General features: G+C 41.5%; 1 protein-coding gene across 1 annotated transcript in view; it reads left to right on the top strand.

The window, feature by feature from the left end:
• kif5c (kinesin family member 5C) overlaps positions 1–23,613 on the top strand; it is a 116,942-nt gene that overhangs the window by 40,208 nt on the left and 53,121 nt on the right. Inside the window, exons 4-8 of the mRNA XM_003224979.4 lie at positions 5,131–5,235; positions 10,900–10,948; positions 11,634–11,689; positions 16,640–16,727; positions 18,119–18,243. Of these exons, the coding sequence (XP_003225027.1) occupies positions 5,131–5,235; positions 10,900–10,948; positions 11,634–11,689; positions 16,640–16,727; positions 18,119–18,243 (423 nt within the window). The remainder of the gene's footprint in view (positions 1–5,130; positions 5,236–10,899; positions 10,949–11,633; positions 11,690–16,639; positions 16,728–18,118; positions 18,244–23,613) is intronic.

Below are 23,613 nucleotides of genomic sequence, written 5' to 3'. Positions count from 1 at the left end.
TTTTGAGGTCTTCTAAAGCAGCAATTCTTCCATATCCATCTTGGAAGGCTGTATCATCCCAAATCCTTCCCTCCTGCCAATATTTTTGACAAAGAAAAATGTAAAGTCAAACATATTTTATGGCAATACAGTATAGGCAATATAGCTGTGGGTGCTCAGCAACCCTAAACAGTATAAAATTCTGCAAACCTCTACCATCTTCATTAGCCCATGTTTGATAGTACAGTCAGCCCTCCATATCCATGGATTCTGCAGATTCAACCATCTACAGCAGTGGTTCTCAACCTGTGGGTCCCCAGATGTTTTGGCCTTCAACTCCCTGGTAAATTGGCTTGGATTTCTGGGAGTTGTAGGCCAAAACACCGGAGAATCCACAGGTTGAGAACCACTGATCTACAGCTTGAAAATAGTTTAGAAAAAATTAAACATTTCCCCATTATATATGAGGGATGTTGTTTAGTACATCATTGTATATAATGGGACTTGAACATCCATGGATTTTGGTATTCACAGGATGGAAGGTCTTGAACCAAACCCCAGCAGATACCAATGCTCCATTGTAACCTAAGCCAGATATGATCAACTTAACCTAGGCAGCATGAACATTTAACTGTAGGTCAAATAAAATCAGATGAGACCAGATTAACCTGATAATCAATCAGCACTTACCCACAAACCTTTGCCTTCTATACATTCAGTAAAGAGTAAGCAAAAGATCTACCAGAATATGGAGAAAGCTCAAAAATCTCTACTTGGTTCTGTCAGCACAGTTTTATAGTATCATTGAAAACTGAACAGATATATATATATATATATATATATATATATATATATATATATGTGTGTGTGTGTGTGTGTGTGTGTGTGTGTGTGTGTGTGTGTGTGTGTAATGTTGCCTTGTTGTGACAGTTAAAGGCTTTGTTTAAAGAAGATAGCCTGATGAATTTAGAGCAAGAAGCTATCAACAAAAACTCAAAACAGTCTTGAGTCTTATTAAAGAAGATTTACATTTGATTACAAAGAACCTGCATCAATGGGAACAATTTAAGAGTAAACTCAGTCCAACTTTTTCCCCCTATACAGCAGTAGAATACAGCAAAGAAAGGAAGGATTGAAGAAACTACAGAGAATTCTTGAGTCAGGCAGCTCTGCATAATCTCCTGGTTTTCAGGTTTAATTTCCCTCTGATTGGCGCTGCCCATCTAGTTGTGTTGTGCTTTGGTGCAGCATGTCATGTTTGAAGAGAACTGTAACTGATAACCATAATGAAAACGGACAGATTTGTTATCTTCCTTGTTTGTGAAAGAAACAGAAAACTAATATATTTACTCATGATTCCTCATCAAACATGTATTGCAAAATAGTACAATATTTTAACAACCAAATAATGTAGAGACGTAGTAGCTGACCCTTATAGAAGTAATATTGGGCTACCAGGGGAGAAGATGTGGGCGTTGTCTGAGCCCTTTCCCATTTTCTTTTAAATCCACTCCAACTGCATTTTTGCCCTCACCAAATACTATGCACTCATGTAAACATCTAGAAATTTTAGTCAAAAAAATCATCCCAAAATCCTGTTTTGACTTATTCCTGGATCAATGTGAATATTGTATCCTGGCTCCTATAGAAAAAGAATCTATTTCTGAGTAGAGTGGTGAAACACGAGAGCTTAGTCCATCCTAGGAGAACCTAAAAGAAGTACCAGCCCTTCAACTCTCTCTGTCCGGCACCACTTCTCGCCCTTTTGAATACCTGGGAGGGAAAATGGAGGTGGTGGCTGGACTCCTAAAGTGGTGCTGGTGCTTTCCCCTCTCTGTGGAATGACCCTCAACTTATCGATGGGTCACATCAGTATACATACTTTTGATCACAATACTTTCCCTCGGCTTGTACCTGAAATAAACGTATACGTGAGTCAGAAAATAGAAAATAGGATTATGAGGTCTAGAGAACCAAAAGGTAGGTGGTGGGAATGGGCCTTAAGGACTATGGAACATCCTTGATTTTGAAAAATGGAAATCTCCAGAACCTTTTGGAGATTTTATGATCTTTGGAAAGGCATGACCTTGTTAAAAGTCACAAACCTTCGAAAAATGATGCCATTTTTGGGGAAATGGCATTTATGCAAGGCAATCAGGTTTCTCAGCTGTTAGACTGATAAACTTAGATATCTCTTTGTTCTGTTAGGGACAAAGATATGTAAATGAACAAAACACGCATACATATATAGCAGAGTCTCAGAAGTGTTCTTTTAGTTGCCCAAAAATACACCCACTCTCCCTTAAAATATCTTTCTTTTAAATCATGCTCTCAAGAGACAAAAATAAAGCAGACTTCTTTAAAAGTAACATAGTTGGTTTACTCACAAACTTCATGTATTCAGCATACAGGTACTTTGCTTATGAATTCAGTTAAAGTAGGATTTGAAGTAGTCTCTCTGTGTTATGGTTGAGCCTTATGGCTCCGATACTGGGAGACGTGGTCGTAAGACTCCTCGGGAGTCAGACTCTCTTGAGGAGCGAGAAAGGAAACGGCTGCGGGACTTATTTGCAGAACCAACTGACGAAGACTCCTTTGAGGGTTTTACCGAGGGAATGGAGGAAGAGATGGTTAGCTCAGAGGAGGATGATATGGAATGGACTCGTGTGAGGGAGGATTTGGGTGCCACCGGCAATGATAGTATGGGAGGCGACTGGGGGGTTGCAGGATTAGACCCGTGGACGAGCTGGAGGGATGGGACGGGATCCACAGCTGGGAATGCTGTGGGGCGTAGTCAAAGGTGTTTTAGCTCTGATGAGGATGATGAGGAGGAGGCATCTGGAATTAGGATAGCAGCTGACAGCGATGAGGAGTTATGAACTGGCATAAAATTGGGTTTAGGATCAATGGCTAATTGCGTTGGGCAAGGTAATCTGGACGAACGCTTGGGCTCTTGTTGGGAATTTCCTGAAGACAGGTGTGATTCGTTTGCTGAATACGTAAGTTACCAAGGACACTGGGCATAGACGGCGGGAGGAACTGTGTGGGCTTTTCCTGTGCAACTTGTGTTTAATCTTAATAGCTTGGACCTCCGTCGTCTTTTTGACGGACATTAATTGCCTACTCTGGATTGACGCTGGACTGACTGACTGACTACGACCTCGGACTACCCTTTCTGTGATTATCGGTGGAACTGGAGAACTAAAGACGTTTGTACCTGGCCTTCGACCTTGGACCGGATTGGGACCCCGCTGACCGCTTCCTGCCCTGATTGATGTGTTTGGACCCGGAGTTCGCTCGCTGCACGGAGGAGTAACAACTTTGTTATTCAACCACAGCTGTTGAGTAGCAGAGAGGAATCTGCTGCCAGTTATTTACTTTACATTGAATCTTTGTTTACCAGCTTTTGTTTGTTTAAAGTGCCAGGCTGAAGTAAGCATTTTTGGTTTGACCCGGATTAAACTCCCGTTTAATCCGGTTTATCTTTTGAACCGTTTTTTTAGTATCTTTTCATATTGAAGGCGAGTGTTTGCCTAGCCCTTTGTCTTTTACGGGCATTTTTGGTTCTGTATCTTTAATAAACTGTGTTGAATCTTATCTGGTGGCGTTCTGTCTGTGACACTCTGTGTAAGTAACACAGGGCATCTTTCTTAGAATCAATAGTCCATAGTCCAAAGCATCTCTCTGTTTTGAGAGTCTAATAAGTCTCTGTTTAGTCTGAAAGTCCAGTGAAGTCTCTAAGCATACTGTTCCTACTGAAGTCTAAACTGAACTGTTCCTGTAGTCTTCTAAAGGCACACGGTTCCAACTGAAGTTTCTACATTGAAAGTCTAATGGCTTCTGCTTTTCTAAAATGGAGTTAGAGTCCTGAATAATTCCAGTTCTGATCACATGGTCTGCAGCCCCTCCCACTAAAAAAGCTAAGATAAAATTGCATACCAATACACACATATACAATACAGTAAGCAATTTGAATTATATACATAACAACAACTAGTGGAGGCTTGAGATGATTGCTATTTCCAACATTGAAAGGATGGTCAACAGTTTCCCCAACCTCTGCTTTTGAGATGTGATTCAGATTATTACTTGTGTTCTCCTTTTCACGTTGTTTTTCTTATGTTTTTCATCTTAAGCATGTTTTTGTAATATATTTTGAATAGATTTTTCCTGGTGTGTGTGTGTGTGTGTGTGTGTGTGTGTGAGAGAGAGAGAGAGAGAGAGAGAGAGAAATGAAAGACAGAAAGAGTATGAGTATGATTTTGTCTTGCAGTAATGGCTTCAGTTCATGTACTGAGAAATGTCCTAATATGAATCCTTTTAAAATCAGCCATGACAACACTTTACCTTTCAGTTTATTGAATTTGATGGTATGAAACCCTTTGTTGTTCTTCAGAGTCTTTCCCTAGCTTTCAAATAATACTGTCAGATCCAGAGCTTTTTATTTTAGCCAGGACAATGACAAATCTGTATCTCTAATAATATCTTAGAGCAATTTCCATTCTGATTTTTTTGCAAGTATACTGCAGAATATGTGTTCATTATGTTTTGGCTACAAAAGCAAAGAAAGGGATACTCGTTAAGAAAGAAAGGGATTCCCGTTATTCTGACTAATTTTGTTTCCAAAGGAAAAAGGGGAAAATGACATATGACTAGGAAAAATATTCTGATCTTTCGTCTTCAAATGCCTTGAATAAATCAAAAGGAAGCTGACTGTGCATGCTACCGGTAGGACTGGCCATGCAGCATTTGTTGGCCCTATGCCCAGATAAAAGAACAACCCGTGGACTTATTACTGTTTCATCTTCCATTAATTTCCATCTACATGGGAGTCCAGTCTTTATCATATATCCCGGAAGCTTCATTTGCTTTTGAACTGTAAAAAAGTGCATAGCAATGACTCTTCATTCTCTAGGATGAGTTTGTGTTTCTTTGCCTTTGAAAATACACCAGTAAATTAGAGAGTTGGTATTCTAATTCTGAGGTTCTCTACCCAGGAAATGGTGAATATGATGTTAGATCTGAATTGTGAATGGGTGAAATAATTAACAATGTTTGCCATGTACCAAATGTGTAGATCCTTGTTCTCACAAGACTGTTGCAGAGACAGAATATACTTAACTCACTCTTTGTTAATCTTTGTATCTTTAGGGGAAGTTGCATGACCCACAGCTAATGGGGATAATTCCAAGAATTGCACATGACATCTTTGATCACATCTATTCCATGGATGAAAACCTAGAATTTCACATAAAGGTAAATGCAAAATGACATGTTATATAACAGTCAGGTTAAAAAAAAAAGCTGAATATGGTGTCAAGTCGCTATGATTTTCTGAAGTTCTCACTTCTTCCTCACTGAATGCTGAGTTTTCTGTTCCCAAAGAACACATTTGGATCCACCATGTTTCAGTTCAAAAAATCTAACCTGCCAAAATTTCAGTGCTTTGGGTAACATTCTGCCCCATTGCCCCTCTGCAAAGAGTTCTTTGGTAGAGGATGAAAATTTTTATAAACATTGGCATTTTATAATTGGAAATACATTTGTGTGTGTTGGAGGAAGTTATTCTTGCCCAAAGATAACTTACAGATATGTCACTCAAGCAGTAGCATCAAAGAATGTGCATGTATTTGAAAACAGTAGCAATCCAATTTATCAAAGTCTACTAAACAGTCTTCCTTTTAACAATCTAGTTCAGAACTGGTTCACTCTGCATTTTGCTGTGAAAAGAAAGTTGTTACATGTCAGTCATAATGATATGATCAAGACTTAAGAGCTTAGTACATCTTAACACCGGCTGTATTTAAAAGCTTTAAGAGGCTGTCAGATAATCCTGGAGTGAGCTATTGAGCCAAATATGGCTCTTATGGCAGGATTAGCTTTGTACCCGGCCCATAGCTTTTTCTTCAATTGGCATAGCATTGAGGTAATTAGATGCTGCGTCAACACATATTTAAAATATTAACAACAAAAACAAAAATTGTGTTTTGATGGATTAATGATGCTGCTTATCCACAAATAATTTGTGAAATAGGCTCCATTATTTTTACTGCTTTGCTTGGTTAGTTGAGTTATGTCATAACTCATCAAAGCTGGCATGAAATCGTGACTTCTGCATATTTTCACTTCTTAGAAACATTACTTGTACTCACTGAAAAGCAAGGTGCTAGTATCAGCTTAGCTGACATAGGCTAAATGTGTTATGTTGTGTATGTATGTATACAAATACAGCAAAAAAGCAATGAGACTGACAATGCTGTGCCCAACCCAACAATGCTGCTACCTCCACCTTCACATGGCAATTAGGTTACCCCTGCTGTAAACTCAGTACAAGTTTGAATTTGCTAGAGTTTCAATGCAGTTGTTGAGAGCATTGGATATGAAGTTGTGTTTGTGAGGTGCGTTACAAAATTGACAGCAGAAAGGACATGGTTTCAAAAAACCTTATAACTGAGCAGAAGGCGAATCAGAGGGATGTGTGTAGTGATCTTCTGAACCATCTTGAGAGGGAACCAGAATTCTTCAGTCACAGGTGTTGACTCATGGATTTTCAAGTACAACCCAGAGACCAAATGACAAAGTTGGAGTGGCACACTGCAAACTCCCCATCCGAAGAAAGTGAGAATGAGCAAATCGAAAATCAAATCGATGGTCATTTGTTTGGTTTTTTTGGCAGTCAGTCCACAAGGAATGTGTGCCTCGAAGACAAAGTGTCAATCAAACTTTTTATCGGGAAGGCATTGAATGGCTCAGGAATAAGGTGGCATGTATGCAACCAGACATTGTGTGCTCTTTTATGCTGCACCTCAAAAATTGTGACAACACCATCAATGTTGTTTGCCTCCATCAATGATTTTTTTTGGCAGAAAAAGCATTCCTTTGGTTCCCCTGCCAGTTTGCCAGATCTCAGTCCCCAGCTCAAAAATCATCTGAAAAGGCACCGTTTTGGTACTTTGGATAATATGCAGAAGAGAATATCTAATGAGCTGAAGCGCATTCCAGGAGAAGCCTTCCAGCACTGCTACAAACAATGGAAACAACAGCTTCATCGCTGTGTAGCTGCCCAAGGGAACTACTTTGAAGAGGATAGCCTTGATTTGAACATAAAATAAAACTCATGAATAAAAGAAAATCAGTCTCATTACTTTTTTGCCATAGCTCGTAAGTGGGTGAGATAGACATATTGTTTTAACAATTCTTGTAATTCAAATATACGAGGGCTATCCAGAAAGTAGGCTACGTTTTGGATTTTTAAAAGGACAAAGTATAGGATAAATCATTTACCATATGCAGCTGAAAGACACATGCCAAAACTACAATCTCATGTAATCCCCATTTAAATTTAGCCACGTTTCTTATAGATAAATGAGTTTGAAAAGTACTGCACCAGTATTTGCTGCCTCTCTCCTCCGTTTCCAACAATGGGGGTGTGGCTGGCAGTGCAGCGTTTTGGCTACGCTGCAGGAAGGGAGAAGGGGAAGAGCTGAGGACACAAGCATGGAATTTACTGGTGCAGTACTTTTCAAACTCATTTATCTATAAAAAACGTGGCTAAATTTAAATGGGGATTACATGAGATTGTAGTTTTGGGATGTGTCTTTCAGCTGCATATGGTAAATGATTTGTCCTATACTTTGTCCTTTTTAAAATCCAAAACGTAGCCTACTTTCTGGATAGCCCTCGTATATCTACAAAACAGCTGGAAAGACTTTCAGAAGGCTTGGTGGTTACATCATTTGAAGCAATGTATCCAGGCAGTTCATGTGTATGTGCCACACTCCCTAGATGTAAAACTGACATTGTCAGCCTTCTGTTAGGTTAGGGTTGGGAGTGTGTCATTGCTTTGTACAGTGCTTCTGAACCTGTGGGTTCCCAGGTGTTTTGGCCTACAACTCCCAGAAATTCCAGCCAGTTTACCAGCTGTTAGGACTTCTGGGAGTTGAAGGCTGAAACATCTGGGGACCCACTGGTTGAGAACCACTGCCTTAGGATGAGCCTATCATCTTATTCACATTTCCTCAGATATTTCCATTTTGTGAGAACCACTTGCTTTGTGAGTTCCCTTCACCTTTCCATGTTTCCAGAAGTATTCTGTTTCTGCTTACTATGATGAACAATGCCAGCCACAATTAGCATGTAGTCTCAAGTTTAACACGAGGATCAGAAGATACTTTATACCTGGAAAATGGTACATGTGTTTAACATGTTAAGGCTTAGCTCCAAGCTACAGATTCCAGTATGAGCGGCTGCTTCATGGCCATTGTAGTTCGTAAACGTTTCATACATCCGACGTACAAGTATTTGATGTAAGCACCCAGGTGTTATGTAAGGGATGACAAGTTGTTTTAAACACACTATCACATCAAATCTATTGGCAGATATTCTCCAGTTACAGTCAGCCCTCCACATTTGCTGGGGTTACAGTGGTAGGACTCCCATGAAAGTAGAAAAACCACACACACACACACATTTCAGAGAGGATACTTCTATAGGGATCTTTAGATACTCCAGTGATACCTCTTTTTGTAAATATTGTAAAATACCTTTACAATATTTATTCTACCCCATCAGAGTACAAGAATAAAACAAAACTTCAAAAGAGAAAGAAAAATATTTGTTACAAGTCTATTCAGTTCCTTTCCGTTTTCCTCCTATGTGATGCAGCAATAACAATTGACTTTGTTTCATATTGCTGTGACAGCAAATGCACTTGAGTGATACTGAATTATTGTTCAAGTTGATTACACAAGAGAGTTGCCATTTGAAAACATGGCATTCTGGCTGTGATGTGGGAAATTCCACCAAACAGTCACATGATGCCTGGATAAAATATTGTCACAGTTGAAGTTTGTTTAGCCATGAAATGCAGTTTTAAAATGTGGAATCAAAGATTTGGAGGCAGCTTAGATGTGTTATAAATACAGTTGCACAGTCCCATCCTCCAAAAGGAGACAAATGTCCATATTTAGAGTACTGGTCTTTATCATATGCTTTGAGCTTAGTAGGTCCCAAATTTTATTTCTTTGCCTGACTCTTATTTTTTTAGATCTTAGATACAACATTTTGCAATGTAGCACTATCTGTAATGTAACACTAGCTGCATTTTCCTGGAAATACTGTTAGCACTCCTATGAGTGATATTGTACTTGAGAAGAAACTGTACATGACTGTTAAATGTAAAAAAGTTGTAATTTTGTGGAAAGCAACTGAAGCCACCATTGGGCTTTTAGAAAAATTCTTGGAGAGGAAAGGTGTGGACATAATGACAGTATAAGTGTAAAAGTAGTACAGCAACTCTCACTACACTGTTACAGTCTTGGGAATAGGAATGCACTGCTCAGTAGGTGAAGAATGTAGCATGTTCTCCATTCAGTAAACTTCCAAGCTCTGTTTTTGTTCTGGAAAAATTTTTCATTTCTGCTTTCCCAAATATGCCATGGGGAGTCCACATGAACTGGTGTGGAAGTACCTTGAAGCATTTTTGCAGTTCATACAACCAGTCAGTCTGTTGTCCTGGGAATATCAGCCTGTCCTCTTTTCAGCTGCTTCTGCAGCAGCTGTTTCACAAACATAGTTCCCTAACAGATATTTACTGGCGATATCACTTCTGGTGAAGTTTCAACAGGGCACTCAGCGACATGATTACCAAAAATTATACTGACAACAACACTCTGTTGGGCAGCTACTTTTGGCTGGTGAAACAATGGTGGACAATGTCTCACATTAGATTTATTCCGATCCAGCTGTTCACACATTCAAAACACCAATGGGTCACTCTAGAGCTTCCTGGTTAAAAGGCTGAAAGAAGCACTTCTGCTACAGATTTGGCTGTCTATTGACTGGATTGCTTGCGGCTGGTTCGAGATATGTTTTATTTGGCGAATGTAGACACAAAGTTACTCTGTGAAAGTTTGTGCAACCTTCTTCTTCAGTCTCTAAGCCAGTGATTCTCAACCTGTGGGTCCCCAGATGTTTTGGCTTACAATTCCCAGAAATCCCAGCCAATTTACCAGTTGTTAGGATTTCTGGGAGTTGAAGGCCATAACATCTGGGAACCCACAGGATCTAGCCCACTTCTTAAACTATGGATCCTGATCCCAAATAGGGACCGCTTAGCTCAAAGTTGGGATCACGAAATTTGGCAACAGTAAGAGGTTTCTGAACATCACCCAGTTACACAAATCTGTACGCAACAACGTGCCGTGTTTACAGTGGATTCTGCAGAAGACGCTTCAGCTCTATTCTGCAAAAAGGAGAATCAGCCTGTTTAGCCTTAGGAGCCCCCGGTGTTGCAGTGGATTAAACCCTTGTGCTGGCAGATTGCTGACTTGAAGGTTGGGTTGTTGACCTGAATGTTGCCGGTTCAAATCCAACTCGGGAAGAGCGCGAATGAGCTCCCTCTGTTAGCTCCAGCTCCATGCTGGGACATGAGAGAAGCCTCCCACATGGATGGTAAAACATCCAAAACACCCGGGTGTCCCCTGGGCAACGTCCCTGCAGACGACCAATTTTCTCACAGTTTCTCAAGACACTCCTGACACACACAAAACCAAGCCTTGCAAATGCTGATTTGATATCAGTAAATGTTTGCTTATTATACCTATTTTATATCTCTAGGGTCAAATAAAAAATTCTTGAATGGAAAGGGGTCACGGGTGAAAAAATTTAGGAAGTCCTGCCCTAAGTAAACATGGCTATGCATTTGAATTTCCTATCTCGATTTTCCTTTTCCCTGTCAGTTTTAAAAAAAACACACACACTTGTACTCTTAAAGGATTTGTACACTTCTTTTTTAAAACATTTGATTCATAGCTATGGTATGAATGCAAAAGTGCTTTCTTAAACAGTAGCATATACTTGTTAGTGTTCCAGCCTCTTCCAAACAGCTATGTTAACGACAATGTGTTTTCATTTGTTTAGGTGTCCTACTTTGAGATTTACTTGGACAAAATAAGGGATTTGCTGGATGGTAAGGAGGATTTCTTATCTTAAGAAAAACCCTACAGCTAAGCTCTAATAACCATAGTGAGTTTCGTTTATGAGATTAATTGAAAAATCGAAAGAGCCTTTACAACAGAAAGACTAGTTCTGAAATATTTGAATTTGAATATCTGCCTGGAATAATATCCCTGTGCAGCATATAATTAATTACTTGGAGTGAGTGACTTAACCAGTTACATTTTGTAACAATGAGCTGTTTTACTTACAGGAGATGTAATTTATCACTTCTCAGTTTAACATAAGAAGGTTTTTGCCTTGTTACTGGGTTTCTGAAGAAGGGAAAGGGTCAAATGGGGTGTCTCCTTATAGGGGTGTGATACAGTCGGGACGGAATCAGCAAGAGGAATGAGAAACACACTGAAACATGAACTTCACTAATGACTAATTAAAGTACAATTTAAAAAAAAAAACCTTAGCCTGGCTTTTCTGCCTTGCTCCATCCTGCAACATAGATTTTGAGCTTCACTAAATATCGTACTGTACCAAGAATACCATGATTGATCAAATCAGTGCCATTCAATAAATCATGATACTCTTGGTACCATATTTGGGTAAGGTTTGTGGAAATTAAATAACTGATTTCTTCTATAGGAGTATCTGTTTGAATTAGTCTTGCTGCTCATCAGATTTATATACTATCTTTGTGTTTTTAGTTTCAAAGACAAACCTTGCAGTTCATGAAGACAAGAACAGAGTCCCATATGTCAAGGTAAAAGCAATTTTTCATTTACAATTTGTTTTAATACTTTCATTTTAAGTACAATCAAAACTAAGCTGTGTTGCTTCTATTTCCTAAGAAGCATTTGTAATGTTAAACCACCAGAATGCAAAACATAAAAATTCTACAAAAATAAAATAGTGGGATACATTTAAATTAACTCATCCTCCCCAAGCAAACAATTTTCAGTTCTTCACAGCATTTTCCCCAACATCCTCTCTTCTGAAAGAAAAATTATTTGCTTATACTTTTGACATGTTTTCCTAATTAGATTCCATAACCATTCCTAAGCAGTTGTAACAACATGCTACCTGTTTTGAATTATTTTTTATTGTTATTAGTTATTACTCTGTTTTTCAACGTGTTATTCTTACTTAGATAGGCACTTCAACTCTCAAAGATATTTATTTATCGCATCAGGAGCAAAACTGAGTTTACAGTTGTAATGTATTTTAAAACACAAAGTTTAAAAACTTGGCATTATACTAAGTGTCCTTTGACCAGTAGCTGGCCACTTGGAGTGCCTCTGGTGTTGCTGTGAGAAGGTCTTCCATTGTGCATGTGGCAGGGCTCAGACTACATTGTAGTAAGTGGTCTGTGGCTTGCTCTTCTCCACACTTGCATTTCGTGGACTCCACTTTGTAGCCCCATTTCTTAACTCTGGAGGATGAAATGGAATAAATGGCTATAGTTAAGAGTTCTAACCACAATTATCTTTACATTTAAGCATTGCCTTTCTGAAATATTAAAGGACTTTAATAATTTTTGGCTCTTTCCTTCCCCTTAAAATTGTTTCATTTTATATCATCCCAGTGAAATTTAGCAATTCATTTATATTTAATGCATATAAAAGAAATCCTACATCTTTAATATTCCCTTGAATGAATACTTAAAGAAAATATTTGTGTTATTTCCAATTCCGTTAGAATCTCTCTCACATAGTAAACATACACAAACACACACACACATATTAACTTGATATCTTGATCTACAACTCACCTGCAAGTAAATTACAATATGTTAATAAAATTAAGAATATTTCTAGTGAGTGGGCCAGATTGACCATTTTAATTCATTTTAATTAAAGCAGGCAGGACAAAACCAGGCCCTTGGGCTGGACGTGAGCCTTTGGGGTCTGAGGTCTGGCCCCCATTTGTCAGGGCCCTCCTCTCAGCATGCTGAAAGAAGGGCCGATGCAAAAACATGTGGCTGGCGAGAGCTCCCTGGAGCTCTCACCAACCATGTGTCTCCTCCTCCTCCCCTCCTGGGAATGCAATGGGTTGCCATCTCCCCAGGCAGAGAAGAGTGCGGAGGGGAAGACAGATTGCTGCCAGAGAGATCTTCGGTAACAGCCTGTCTCCTCCTCCTCTTCTCTGCCTAGGAAAGCAGTGGTCCACCGTATCCCCAAGTGGAGAAGAGTGAGGAGGGAAAGGCAGGCCACTTCCAGAGAGATCTTTGGCAACAGCCTGTCCCCTCCTCCTCCTCTTCTCTGCCTGTGAGAGTGGTGGGCCTCTCTCTTCCCCAGGCAGAGAAGAATGTCAAGAGCGAGACAGGCTGCTGCCAGGCAGCAATGGCCTGTCCCCTCCTCTTCTCCACCTGGGAAAGTGGCAGACTGCCATCTCCTCAGGAGGAGGAAAGTGTGGAAGGGAACGCAGGCTACTTCTGGAGAGATCTCTGGCAACAGCTTGTCTCCTACTCCTTTCAGCCTGGGAATGAGTTGGAACACTACCTCTCTAGGCTGGGAGAGCCAGGGGAAGGCTCCAAAGCCCCCTCAGCCTGTTGCCTGCTGAGGGGACTTTGGAGTGCTCCCCACTGCTGCCTGTCTTGCCCTCCTCTTGGCACAAGAACGGGGCGAATGGCCGTGTCCTTATGCCGGGAGGACAGCTGTCATGTGTCTTACACTCCTCCCAGCATAAGGAAGGGGCAAACAGCTCCATCCTTATGCTGGGAGGACAACCTGAGGAGGACCCGCTCTTGCTCCTCCCCACACCTCCAAGGTCTGTCCCCATCCTCTCCCCGCCTCCTCCTGGGCCTGCCTGCCCTCCCTCCTGGCCCAGCCCTCCTGGCTGGGCCTGCAATTCAGACCAGGGCAAAAAAATTGCCCATGCCTGAGTTCATCAACAGCAGAAATTTCTGGAGTTGCTAAAAACTCTCTCTTCATAGAACAGTCCAGTGCTTTCCAGTAGTGGTCTGTGATTCCTTTGAAACATCTGATTCAGAAGCAGTGCAGATTTCATCATCTCACCATCCTGGTGCTTTTGTTCTTTCCTAAACCCATTACATTGATTTTGATGAGTGAGTGTTTATCATACCAATTTCACAGCAAAAGTACAGTATCTGGTAAATGTTTTTGTTTTACGTCCTTTTGGAACGAACTATTTAAATGTGACTCTCAGTTATCTGATACAGTATATGGTTCAATGCTGCTGCTCATTCGCATAGTCGCTTCCGACTCTTCATGACCTCATGGACCAGTCCACGCCAGAGCTCCCTGTTGGCCATCGCCGCCCCCAGTTCCTTCAAGGTCAAGCCAGTCACGTCAAGGATACCATCCATCTATCTCGCCCTTGGTCGGCCTCTCTTCCTTTTTCCTTCCATTTCCCCCAGCATCATGATCTTTTCCAAGCTTTCCTGTCTTCTCATGATGTGGCCAAAATACTTCAACTTTGCCGCTAATATCCTTCCCTCCAGTGAGCAGCCAGGCATTATTTCCTGGATGATGGACTGGTTGGATCTTCTTGCGGTTCAAGGCGCACTCAGGATTTTCCTCCCGTACCAAAGTTCAAAAGCGTCTATCTTCCTTCGTTCAGCCTTCCTTATGGTCCAGCTCTCGCAACCATAAGTTACTATGGGGAATACCATTGCTTTGACTATGCGGACCTTCGTTGCCAGTGTGATGTCTCTGCTCTTCACTATTTTATCAAGATTGGCCATTGTTCTCCTCCCAAGAAGTAAACGTCTTCTGATTTCCTGGCTGCAGTCTGCATCTGCAATGATCTTCACGCCTAGAAATATAAAATCTGTCACTGCCTCCACGTTTTCTCCTTCTATTTGCCAGTTATCAATAGGTGTAGTTGCCATGATCTTGGTTTTCTTGATGTTTAACTGCAACCCAGCTTTTGCACTTTCTTCTTTCACCCTGGTGATAAGGCTCCTTAGCTCTTCCTCACTTTCGGCCATCAGAGTGGTATCATCTGCATACCTAAGGTTGTTAATGTTTCTTCCAGCAATTTTAACTCTCGCCTTGGAATCGTCAAGCCCCGCACATCACATGATGTGTTCTGCATACAAGTTGAATAGGTAGGGTGAAAGTATGCAGCCCTGCCGTACTCCTTTCCCAATCTTGAACCAGTCTGTTGTTCCGTGATCTGTTCTTACTGTGGCAACTTGGTCTTTATACAGATTTCTCAGGAGACAGACAAGGTGACTTGGTATCCCCATACCATCAAGAACATGCCATAGTTTATTATGATCCACACAGTCAAAGGCTTTAGAATAGTCAATAAAGCAGAAGTAGATGTTTTTCTGAAACTCCCTGGCTTCCTCCATTATCCAGCGGATATTGGCAATTTGGTCTCTTGTTCCTCTGCCTTTTCTGAACCCAGCTTGGACATCTGGCAACTCTCGCTCCATGTATTGCTGGAGTCTGCCTTGCAGGATCTTGAGCATTACCTTACTGGCATGGGAAATAAGTGCCACTGTACAGAAGTTTGAGCATTCTTTAGCGTTTCCCTTTTTTGGTATGGGGATATAAATTGATTTTTTCCAATCTGATGGCCAATCTTGTGTTTTCCATATTTGCTGGCATATGGCATGCATTACCTTGACAGCATCATCTTCCAAGATTTTAAACAACTCAGCTGGGATCCCGTCGTCTCCTGCTGCCTTGTTGTTAGCAATGCTTCTTAAGGCCCATTCAACCTCACTCCTCAGGATGTCTGGTTCTAATTCACTCACCACACTGTCAAAGCTATCCTCTATATTATTATCCTTCCTATACAGATCTTCTGTATAGTCTCGCCACCTTTTCTTGATCTCTTCAGCTTCTGTTAGATCCCTGCCATCTTTGTTTTTGATCATGCCCATTTTTGCCTGAACTTTGCCTCTGATGTTTCTGATTTTCTGGAAGAGGTCTCTTGTCCTTCCTATTCTGTTGTCTTCTTCCACTTCCATGCATTGCTTGTTCAAAAATAGTTCCTTGTCTCTCCTGGCTAACCTCTGGAATTGAATGTTTAGTTGTGCATATCTCCCCCTATCACTGTTTCCTTTTGCCTTCCTTCTTTCTTGGGCTACTTCCAGTATCTCAGCAGACAACCATATTGCCTTCTTGGTTTTCTTTTTCTTTGGGACGTACTTTGTTGCTGCCTCCTGAACAATGTTGTGGACTTCTGTCCATAGTTCTTCTGGGACTCTATTTATTAAATTTAGTCCCTGAAATCTATTCTTCACCTCCACTGCATATTCACTAGGAATATTTGTGAGATCATATCTAATTGGTCTGTGTATCTTCCCCATTCTCTTTAGTCTGATTCTAAATTTTGCAATAAGAAGTTTGTGATCTGAACTACAGTCAGCTCCAGGTCTTGTTTTCACTGACTGGATGGATGTCTGCCACCTTTGGCTGCAAAGGATGTAGTCAATCTGATTTCGGTGTTGACCATCTGGTGAAGTCGATGTATAAAGCCATCTTTTCGGTTGTTGGAAGAGAGTGTTTGTTATGCACAGAGAGTTTTCCTGGCAAAATTCTATCAGTCTACGTCCTGCTTCGTTTGGTTGTCCCAGACCATGGTTCAATAGCGGCATCTATAGTTTTCAGCTTGAAAACAGAAATTTGGCCCTGATCTTTGATGAAACTGTTAACTGCAGGTACTGATATTGTGTTGGATTTGTTGTGTTGCTTCTTCCACAATTTCTGACAAATAATATATCTTACATTTCTAGGGCTGTACAGAGAGATTTGTGTCTAGCCCTGAAGAAGTTATGGATGTCATTGATGAAGGGAAAACCAATCGCCATGTAGCTGTTACAAGTAAGCATTTTTGCACTTCTACTTAAAATAAAAACATCTGCCATACTAAGTATATTGGTGTTGCACAAACTGCTATGATACCAAAAAGGTACAATTATCTCATTTACTTGATTACTCTTTTCAACTTTATACTTATGCTTCAAATCCCTGCAACGTAATGTAAAATAATTAGTTTTTGTGACTTGAAAGAAATTTTTAAAATTATGATTAATAAACTAAAATGAGACCACATTTTTGTCTTTAAATTTGTAACATGTTGAATGAATTTCTGTCTTGGTTGTGATTGGTGACAAGGCATATCTCTGGATGCATCTTCACTGATGCTTTGACCTGAAAGGGATTGAGAGTGAACCAGCTCCATGGCAGCTACATGATGCATGGAGCTGATTCAGGTTAACGTGGGCCAAGGACAGTTAATGGTTTTCCCAGGCTCAGGCTGCCTGAGGCCAGAGGATGGTACCTATCTTGCCGTGTCATTTTAGGCCTTGCAGATATGAAAATGACTCTGGTCACCGCGAAGGAGAAAGGATGGGTGAAAGGAGGAAGCAATTCCTCCTTTCCCTTCTCTCCTCGCTTGTATCACTTCATTGCTGTCACACTCCAGAGCAGGAACATGTTGGCTAGAACAGTCATAAATGCTGCATTGCACTGGAGATACATTAACTCCCAAGAAACATTCTTATTAGGAACCAAATCCTTTTTGTTATTATTCAAGCTCACGTATATCCTCATGCAAGCCATTTCCTATTCTACAGTGGTTTGCAGGCCAGTTAGTGATTGACTGCAAGGTATATGGGGACGATGACGGTCAAATTGACACATACTCACATACATACATATACATGATGTCTGGCTGCCTCCATTGTCTGCACAGAGATGCTGAAGGAGCTTTACATTCTGACAGTTATAACCAAAATCTCAGCAAATATGTGCTCATTGCTATGGTTGATGGCATTAAGCATTGGCGAGTCAGGAATGATTCTGGGCAGAGATTACTCAACATTTGTGTTGCACCATATATCTACTGTATATATTTGTTTAACTTTATGCTGTTACTCTCTGTGTGTGAGTCTTTCCATTAAGTTAAACTTCAAAAGCTCTCCTTCCTTGCATTTGTTTAATCCACATTTTCTATTTTGAATCCATTTTGACCTCCTGTCCTCATTCAAGCCACATTACTTGTTCTGGAGAAAAAAAGAGTGTAGTCCTGGCCAACATAATCTCCACTATGGAGTCTCCCATGTTCGGTTCAAGTTCTCTTTACAGATATTTTGGTTGTTTCATCAGCTTTGTTGAATGTTGAATGAATTCCAAAGTTAGTCATTAATAAGGCATTAATCTTTAGAGATTTTTTTCAAAGCATTACTAATGTGTTGGATTTTTTTTCATAGACATGAATGAACACAGTTCTAGAAGTCATAGTATTTTCCTAATTAACATCAAGCAAGAGAATGTTGAAACTGAAAAAAAACTCAGTGGAAAGCTTTATCTGGTAGATTTGGCTGGGAGTGAAAAGGTAATGACTGTGTTGCTGTTCTACATAAAAGTATTGATTTTTCAGTGGTTTATGATGGTAGTCATTTTAAGAATCCAACGGCATGCATATTTAATTTGAAACTGTTGCGTTTCAATGCTTACTCTGAGATTAAAACAATTACCTGAGATACATTTTGTGCCATTTGTGAGAATGCTTTGTAGTGTTGGTTGAGATATTAAAGAAATCACTTTGAATTATTCTAACAGCTCTGAGTTATTCTTCAGAGCAATCTGTGACTGCTAGAGCTATAAAGTGAAGTGATGACAGAATCAAAAATCAGAAAACAATATTGATTTCATTCACAAGATCCAAACGAGCATGTAGGGCATTTTATTGTGTGTACTCATCTCATGTGTTACTCAAAGGCAGGTTTTGGGGGCAAAATTATGGATTTTTATATGATCCGTGGATAAGTCAAGGGTCATTCCATGGAGAAGGCAAAGAACCAATGCCTCCTCAGAGGTCCAACTGTGACCCCTTCTATAAAGGTAAAGGTTTTCCACTGACGTTAAGTCCAGTTGTGACCGACTCTGGGGGTTGGTGCTCATCTCCATTTCTAAGCCAAAGAGCTGGCACTATCCGTAGACACCTCCAAGGTCATGTGACTGGCATGACTGCATGGAGCGCTGTTACCTTCCCACCTATTGATCTACTCACATTTGCATGTTTTCGAACTGCTAGGTTGGCAGGAGCTGGGGCTAACAGCGGACGCTTATTCCGCTCCCGGGATTTGAACCTGGCACCTTTTGGTCCGCAAGTTCAGCAGCTCAGCACTTTAACACACTGTGCCACCAGGGGCCCCGTGGCCCCTTCTATACTGCTGTATAAAATCCAGATTATCTGCTTTGAACTGGATTATATGGCAGAGTAGGCTCACATAATTCAGTTCAAAGCAGATAATGCGGATTACCTGCTTTGATAATCTGGGTTGTATGGCAATGTAGAAGGGGCATGTGTCTTCCACCACTGCTCCTATTTTCCCACCCAGACTTTCAAAAAGTCCAGAAACAGGACCACAGCAGAGAGAGTAGAGCGGTCAGAACTTCTTTTAGGTTCTCCCAAGGTAGACTAAACATTTGCCTTTTGTTATTCTAATCGGAAAAGAGGTTGGCTCCTTTTTTAGATGAGAGTTAAGGGATAGTACTCTTATTAACCCATGGGTAAGTTGACTTAGATTTTGTGGGGTTGATTTTTGATTCAAATTTCTAGACATACATGAGTATATAGGGTTCTTCTAATTTATTCTAGGAAGACCAAAATTACTCAGCTATGAAGGCCACTGGGTGATCTTGGGTTGCTCATAATACCTTAGCTGTATTTATCATATCACAGTGGCTGTATCTACATTACATAGTTATAGCCATTTGATAGCACTTTAGTTAGAGCCCCCGGGTGGTGCAGCGAGTAAAACCACAGAGTTGCTGAACTTGCTGACTGAAAGGTCGGTGATTTGAATCCGGGTAGCAGGGTGAGTTCCTGCAGTTAGCCCCAGCTTCTGCCAACCTAGCAGTTCAAAAACATGCAAATGTGAGTAGATCAATAGTACTGCTCTGGTGGGAAGGTAATGGTGCTTCGTGCAGTAATGCTGGCCACATGACCTTGGAGGCATCTGTGGACAACACCGGCTCTTCAACTGAGAAATGGAGATGAGCGCTAACCCCCAGAGTCGGACACGACTAGACAATGTCAGGGGAAAACCTTTACTTTTACTAGCACTTTAGTTCTGCAATCTTGTTGATTTGCTGTAGTTCATGGGCCATGCAGCAGGCAACTTAACAGACAACTCTAAGAACTTCACTAAACTACAAATCCAAAGCTTTCATAAGATGGAGCCATAATAATCAAAGTGGTCTCAAACTCCTATGACCCTGTACTGTAGATAAATTATGGGCTGCTGAGAGGGAAAAATGGGAAGGAGCAATATCTTGAGCTTAGAAGAAAAGTGGAATATAAATGTTACAAAACAATGAGTGTGCCGTCCGCCGGACAATAAAAAACTATAAAACTGAAACGTGCTGTCCTTTATCCGGGCGAACTGCAAATCCCTATAAGCTGTCCTATAGATATTGAACGACTGAGTCTGGATAACTTCAAAAAAGGATGTTTATTCATACAAGGTTGTAAACCTGGCACAGATCTTAAAGTTGCAGAAGATGAAACAAATTTCTATAGGTTTTAGTCACAGAATTATCCCTGGTTCCAGAAGGCAAAAGTGATTATAAAACCACTATACCCTAATCACGCTGCCTATATTAGAAGGAGAAACTCTTTCCTTCCCTATCTTTACAGCAAAGATTAGTTCTAGAAGCGATGGAATAACTCTGCTCCTCTAACTAGATTTCCTATTCCAGATCAATATAATTCAATACTTATCTAATTTGGATAGGCTTAGATTGGCCTGGTTTTGAGGATGATTTGTCCCAGTTAGCCTTGCACAGCTCCAGCACGTTGGAAAACTATAGCCAGAATGAAGCTCCAAAATGGAGACTAGACCCTGGTAAAAAGGGCGGTCCTAAGATGTTGCACTCTTTGACCAATCACTGCAAAGAAAACTGCAGCCAGCTTTTGCAGATTCCAAGCCACTTTTCCTGGGCTTTGCAGCCAGAGGCTGAAACAAGATGCAAAGGAGGGAAAACAAACAAACGACCAATAGGTAAGGTAAACCATCGTCCTGGGGGACGGAACACTCCCCGCTAAATTCCCAGGATGTGGGAATTTACCAATCAAAAACATACAAACACCTTTGTATACACAACAATAAAACAGTATAAAACTTACACACTTTGGACAGGCAACACGAAATTGCTGGTTGGTCTGTCCAGGACAGACATTTTGTCCTTACTATGAGTCTTTACCTGAACTTTTCTAACCTTACCGTCAGGGCAAGGAAAGGTCTTTAGTATAATGCCCATAGGCCAGGCATAGCGGGGCAAGTCTTTGTCCTTTAGCAACACAAGGTTTCCCACCTTGAAATTGTCCTCTGGGGTTTGCCAGAGTCTTCTGGTTGGAAGCTGGCTTAAGTATTCGGCCTTCCACCTCTTCCAGAAGTGGTTGGCTAAGGTCTGCACATGCAAAATTGGTGCCACAGTCCGATCGAATTGACTTAATTGGCCCTCTGAGGGCTATGAACCTTTTCAATGCGTTTATGAATGATGAAGTGTCCATTCCCTCTGCAACCTCTATATGGACAGCTCGTACTGACAAACAAGTAAACAAAACCGCACATCTTTTGTTATTTACAACACCACCCCTGGTTTTCCTAGTGACAACCTCCCAAGGACCAAACACATCGATTCCCACATGGGAAAAGGGTGGGTCTGTCAAAGTCCTATCCTGAGGTAGTTCTGCCATCAACTGACTTTGACAGTTTCGCCTAAGGCGCCTGCATTTAACACATTTGAAAATACAACTGTTGACCAACCTTTTGGCATTAACTACCCACAGACCTTCGTTTCTAAGGGCTGCCTCAGTTAGAGTTCTACCCTGATGATGGATTCTTTTCTTTAGGGACCAGAGTCTTTTCCCTGCCATGTGTCTATTGTTTGGCGAAGTGGGCTTATCTGACTTAAAGGGCAAAGGAGCTACCCAATTTCCCTCTGTACTTCGTGAGACTTGAGCATTCATAATGTCCGAAAATCTTTGCTCATCTTTCGAGAGCGCTATGGCTTCGTCTCTCTCAGAGACTTTGAAGATGGAGGAATACTCTGGAGTTATTGCTTGGCAGTAGACCGAGATGTGACTTAGGCAACTGCGCACAAGTGTAGGACGTCCACCTTTAAGCACCTGTGCTTGATTGGAGTCCAACGACGATGGTGGGTGCATCTTGTTTATGCACACTGGGCCTATGACTGTCCAGCCTAATGGCAATTGTTGCGCGATAGGTGCACCTGGAGGTCCTTTAACTTGGTCGTTCACACAGAACAAGCTCGGGCAGTCCGAGCCAAGCAAAAGGGCAATGTCCACATCTGGCCGAAAGGCTGGTATAGCATTCTTTAACCGTCGCAAATGTGGATGAGCCTCCACAACTTCTCTAGTTACAATTTGTTTTTTGTTCCGAGGGATGGAGGAACACTCAATCAGGTCTGGCAACTTGAACTGTCTCTTCTGGTCGCAAGAGGAGACAACAAAGCCAGATGCTATGCGACCCTGCAACTTCTTTTTTCCTGCACACGTAGTCATAGTGTAGTCGACCATCTTGGTTTTAAGGTCAAACATGCGGAAGAACTCTGGAGTAGCCAGGGAGGCGTCGCTCTGTGAATCCAGGGCCACATAGAGTCTCTTTCTAAGCCAAGGGCTCTTGGCTGAATATACATCCGCTAGGCAGATAGGATGACAAACTCTGTACTGGTGCGAGTCAGAACACAGCTCTGTACAGGCGACTGCTGAAACTTCCACCTGCATCTCTGGTGCGGCTGGCTTGTCGGTGTCTTCGACTGCTGACTTTTCTTTTGGTGAAGCGTTCTCTTTGGGGTGGGAGATGATATTGGAGTTGTGCATTGCGGTGCAATGCTTGAGGCTGTTGCATTTCTCACACTTGATGTTTTCTTTGCAGTTGGATGCAAAGTGTGGAGTTGCTCCACAGCATCTAAAGCAAATTCCCTGCTTTTGAACTAGCTGTTGCCTTTCTTTGTATGTCTTTCTACTAAACTCCCTGCAGTTGGCCAAGCTGTGAGGCTTTTGGTGAATAGGGCAAAGCAACTCTTTTACCTCCAACCTGGGTTCGTCAGTCTTGTGTTGAGTTTCGACTGCCTTTACGCTGACAGGTCTATTGGCCTCTCTAGGTGGTTTCTTGTCCACTTCAGGTGCCTTCTCTGGCTGGGTCCCTTGGTATAAGGTGGGGAGGCCCGTCTGTGGATCATTCCTTTCTCTGGCTGCCCTGGTGATGAACTGGACCAAATGAGAAAATGGAGGGTATGCCTGGGAGTGGGCCTCCTTGTAGTTGAAGACCTCCTGTCCCCAGCGTTCTTGCAAAGTGAAGGGCAGCTTGGTCAAGATCTGCCTCTGGGACAGGTGCTGATCGAGGCACTTCAAACCGGGCAGTTCTGGATTCTCCTTGGCCGACTCTAATTCCGCAAGGAGATCGCTGAGGTCCCACAAGAGTTTGAAGTCTTTGAGTTTTAAAGCTGGGAACCTTTGGAGCTTGTCCATAAGAGATGCTTCAATCTCTGTACTGGCCCCATACCTCTGCTGCAACCTGGCCCAGGCCTTTTCCAGGGCTTTGTCGGGATCGGCTACGTGGGCTGCGTAGATCTTCTTAACTTGTGAGGATGAGGCTGGGCCCAACCATGCAGCCAGAAGAGTCAGTTCTTCCTCAGGCAATAACTTTAAGTCTCTGATTGCTCTCTGGAA

Source organism: Anolis carolinensis, chromosome 1 (genome assembly GCF_035594765.1).
Source record: "Anolis carolinensis isolate JA03-04 chromosome 1, rAnoCar3.1.pri, whole genome shotgun sequence".
Taxonomy (NCBI): domain Eukaryota; kingdom Metazoa; phylum Chordata; class Lepidosauria; order Squamata; family Dactyloidae; genus Anolis; species Anolis carolinensis.
Note: the sequence above shows the minus strand (reverse complement) of the source record. Positions and strands in the feature narration are given on the sequence as shown.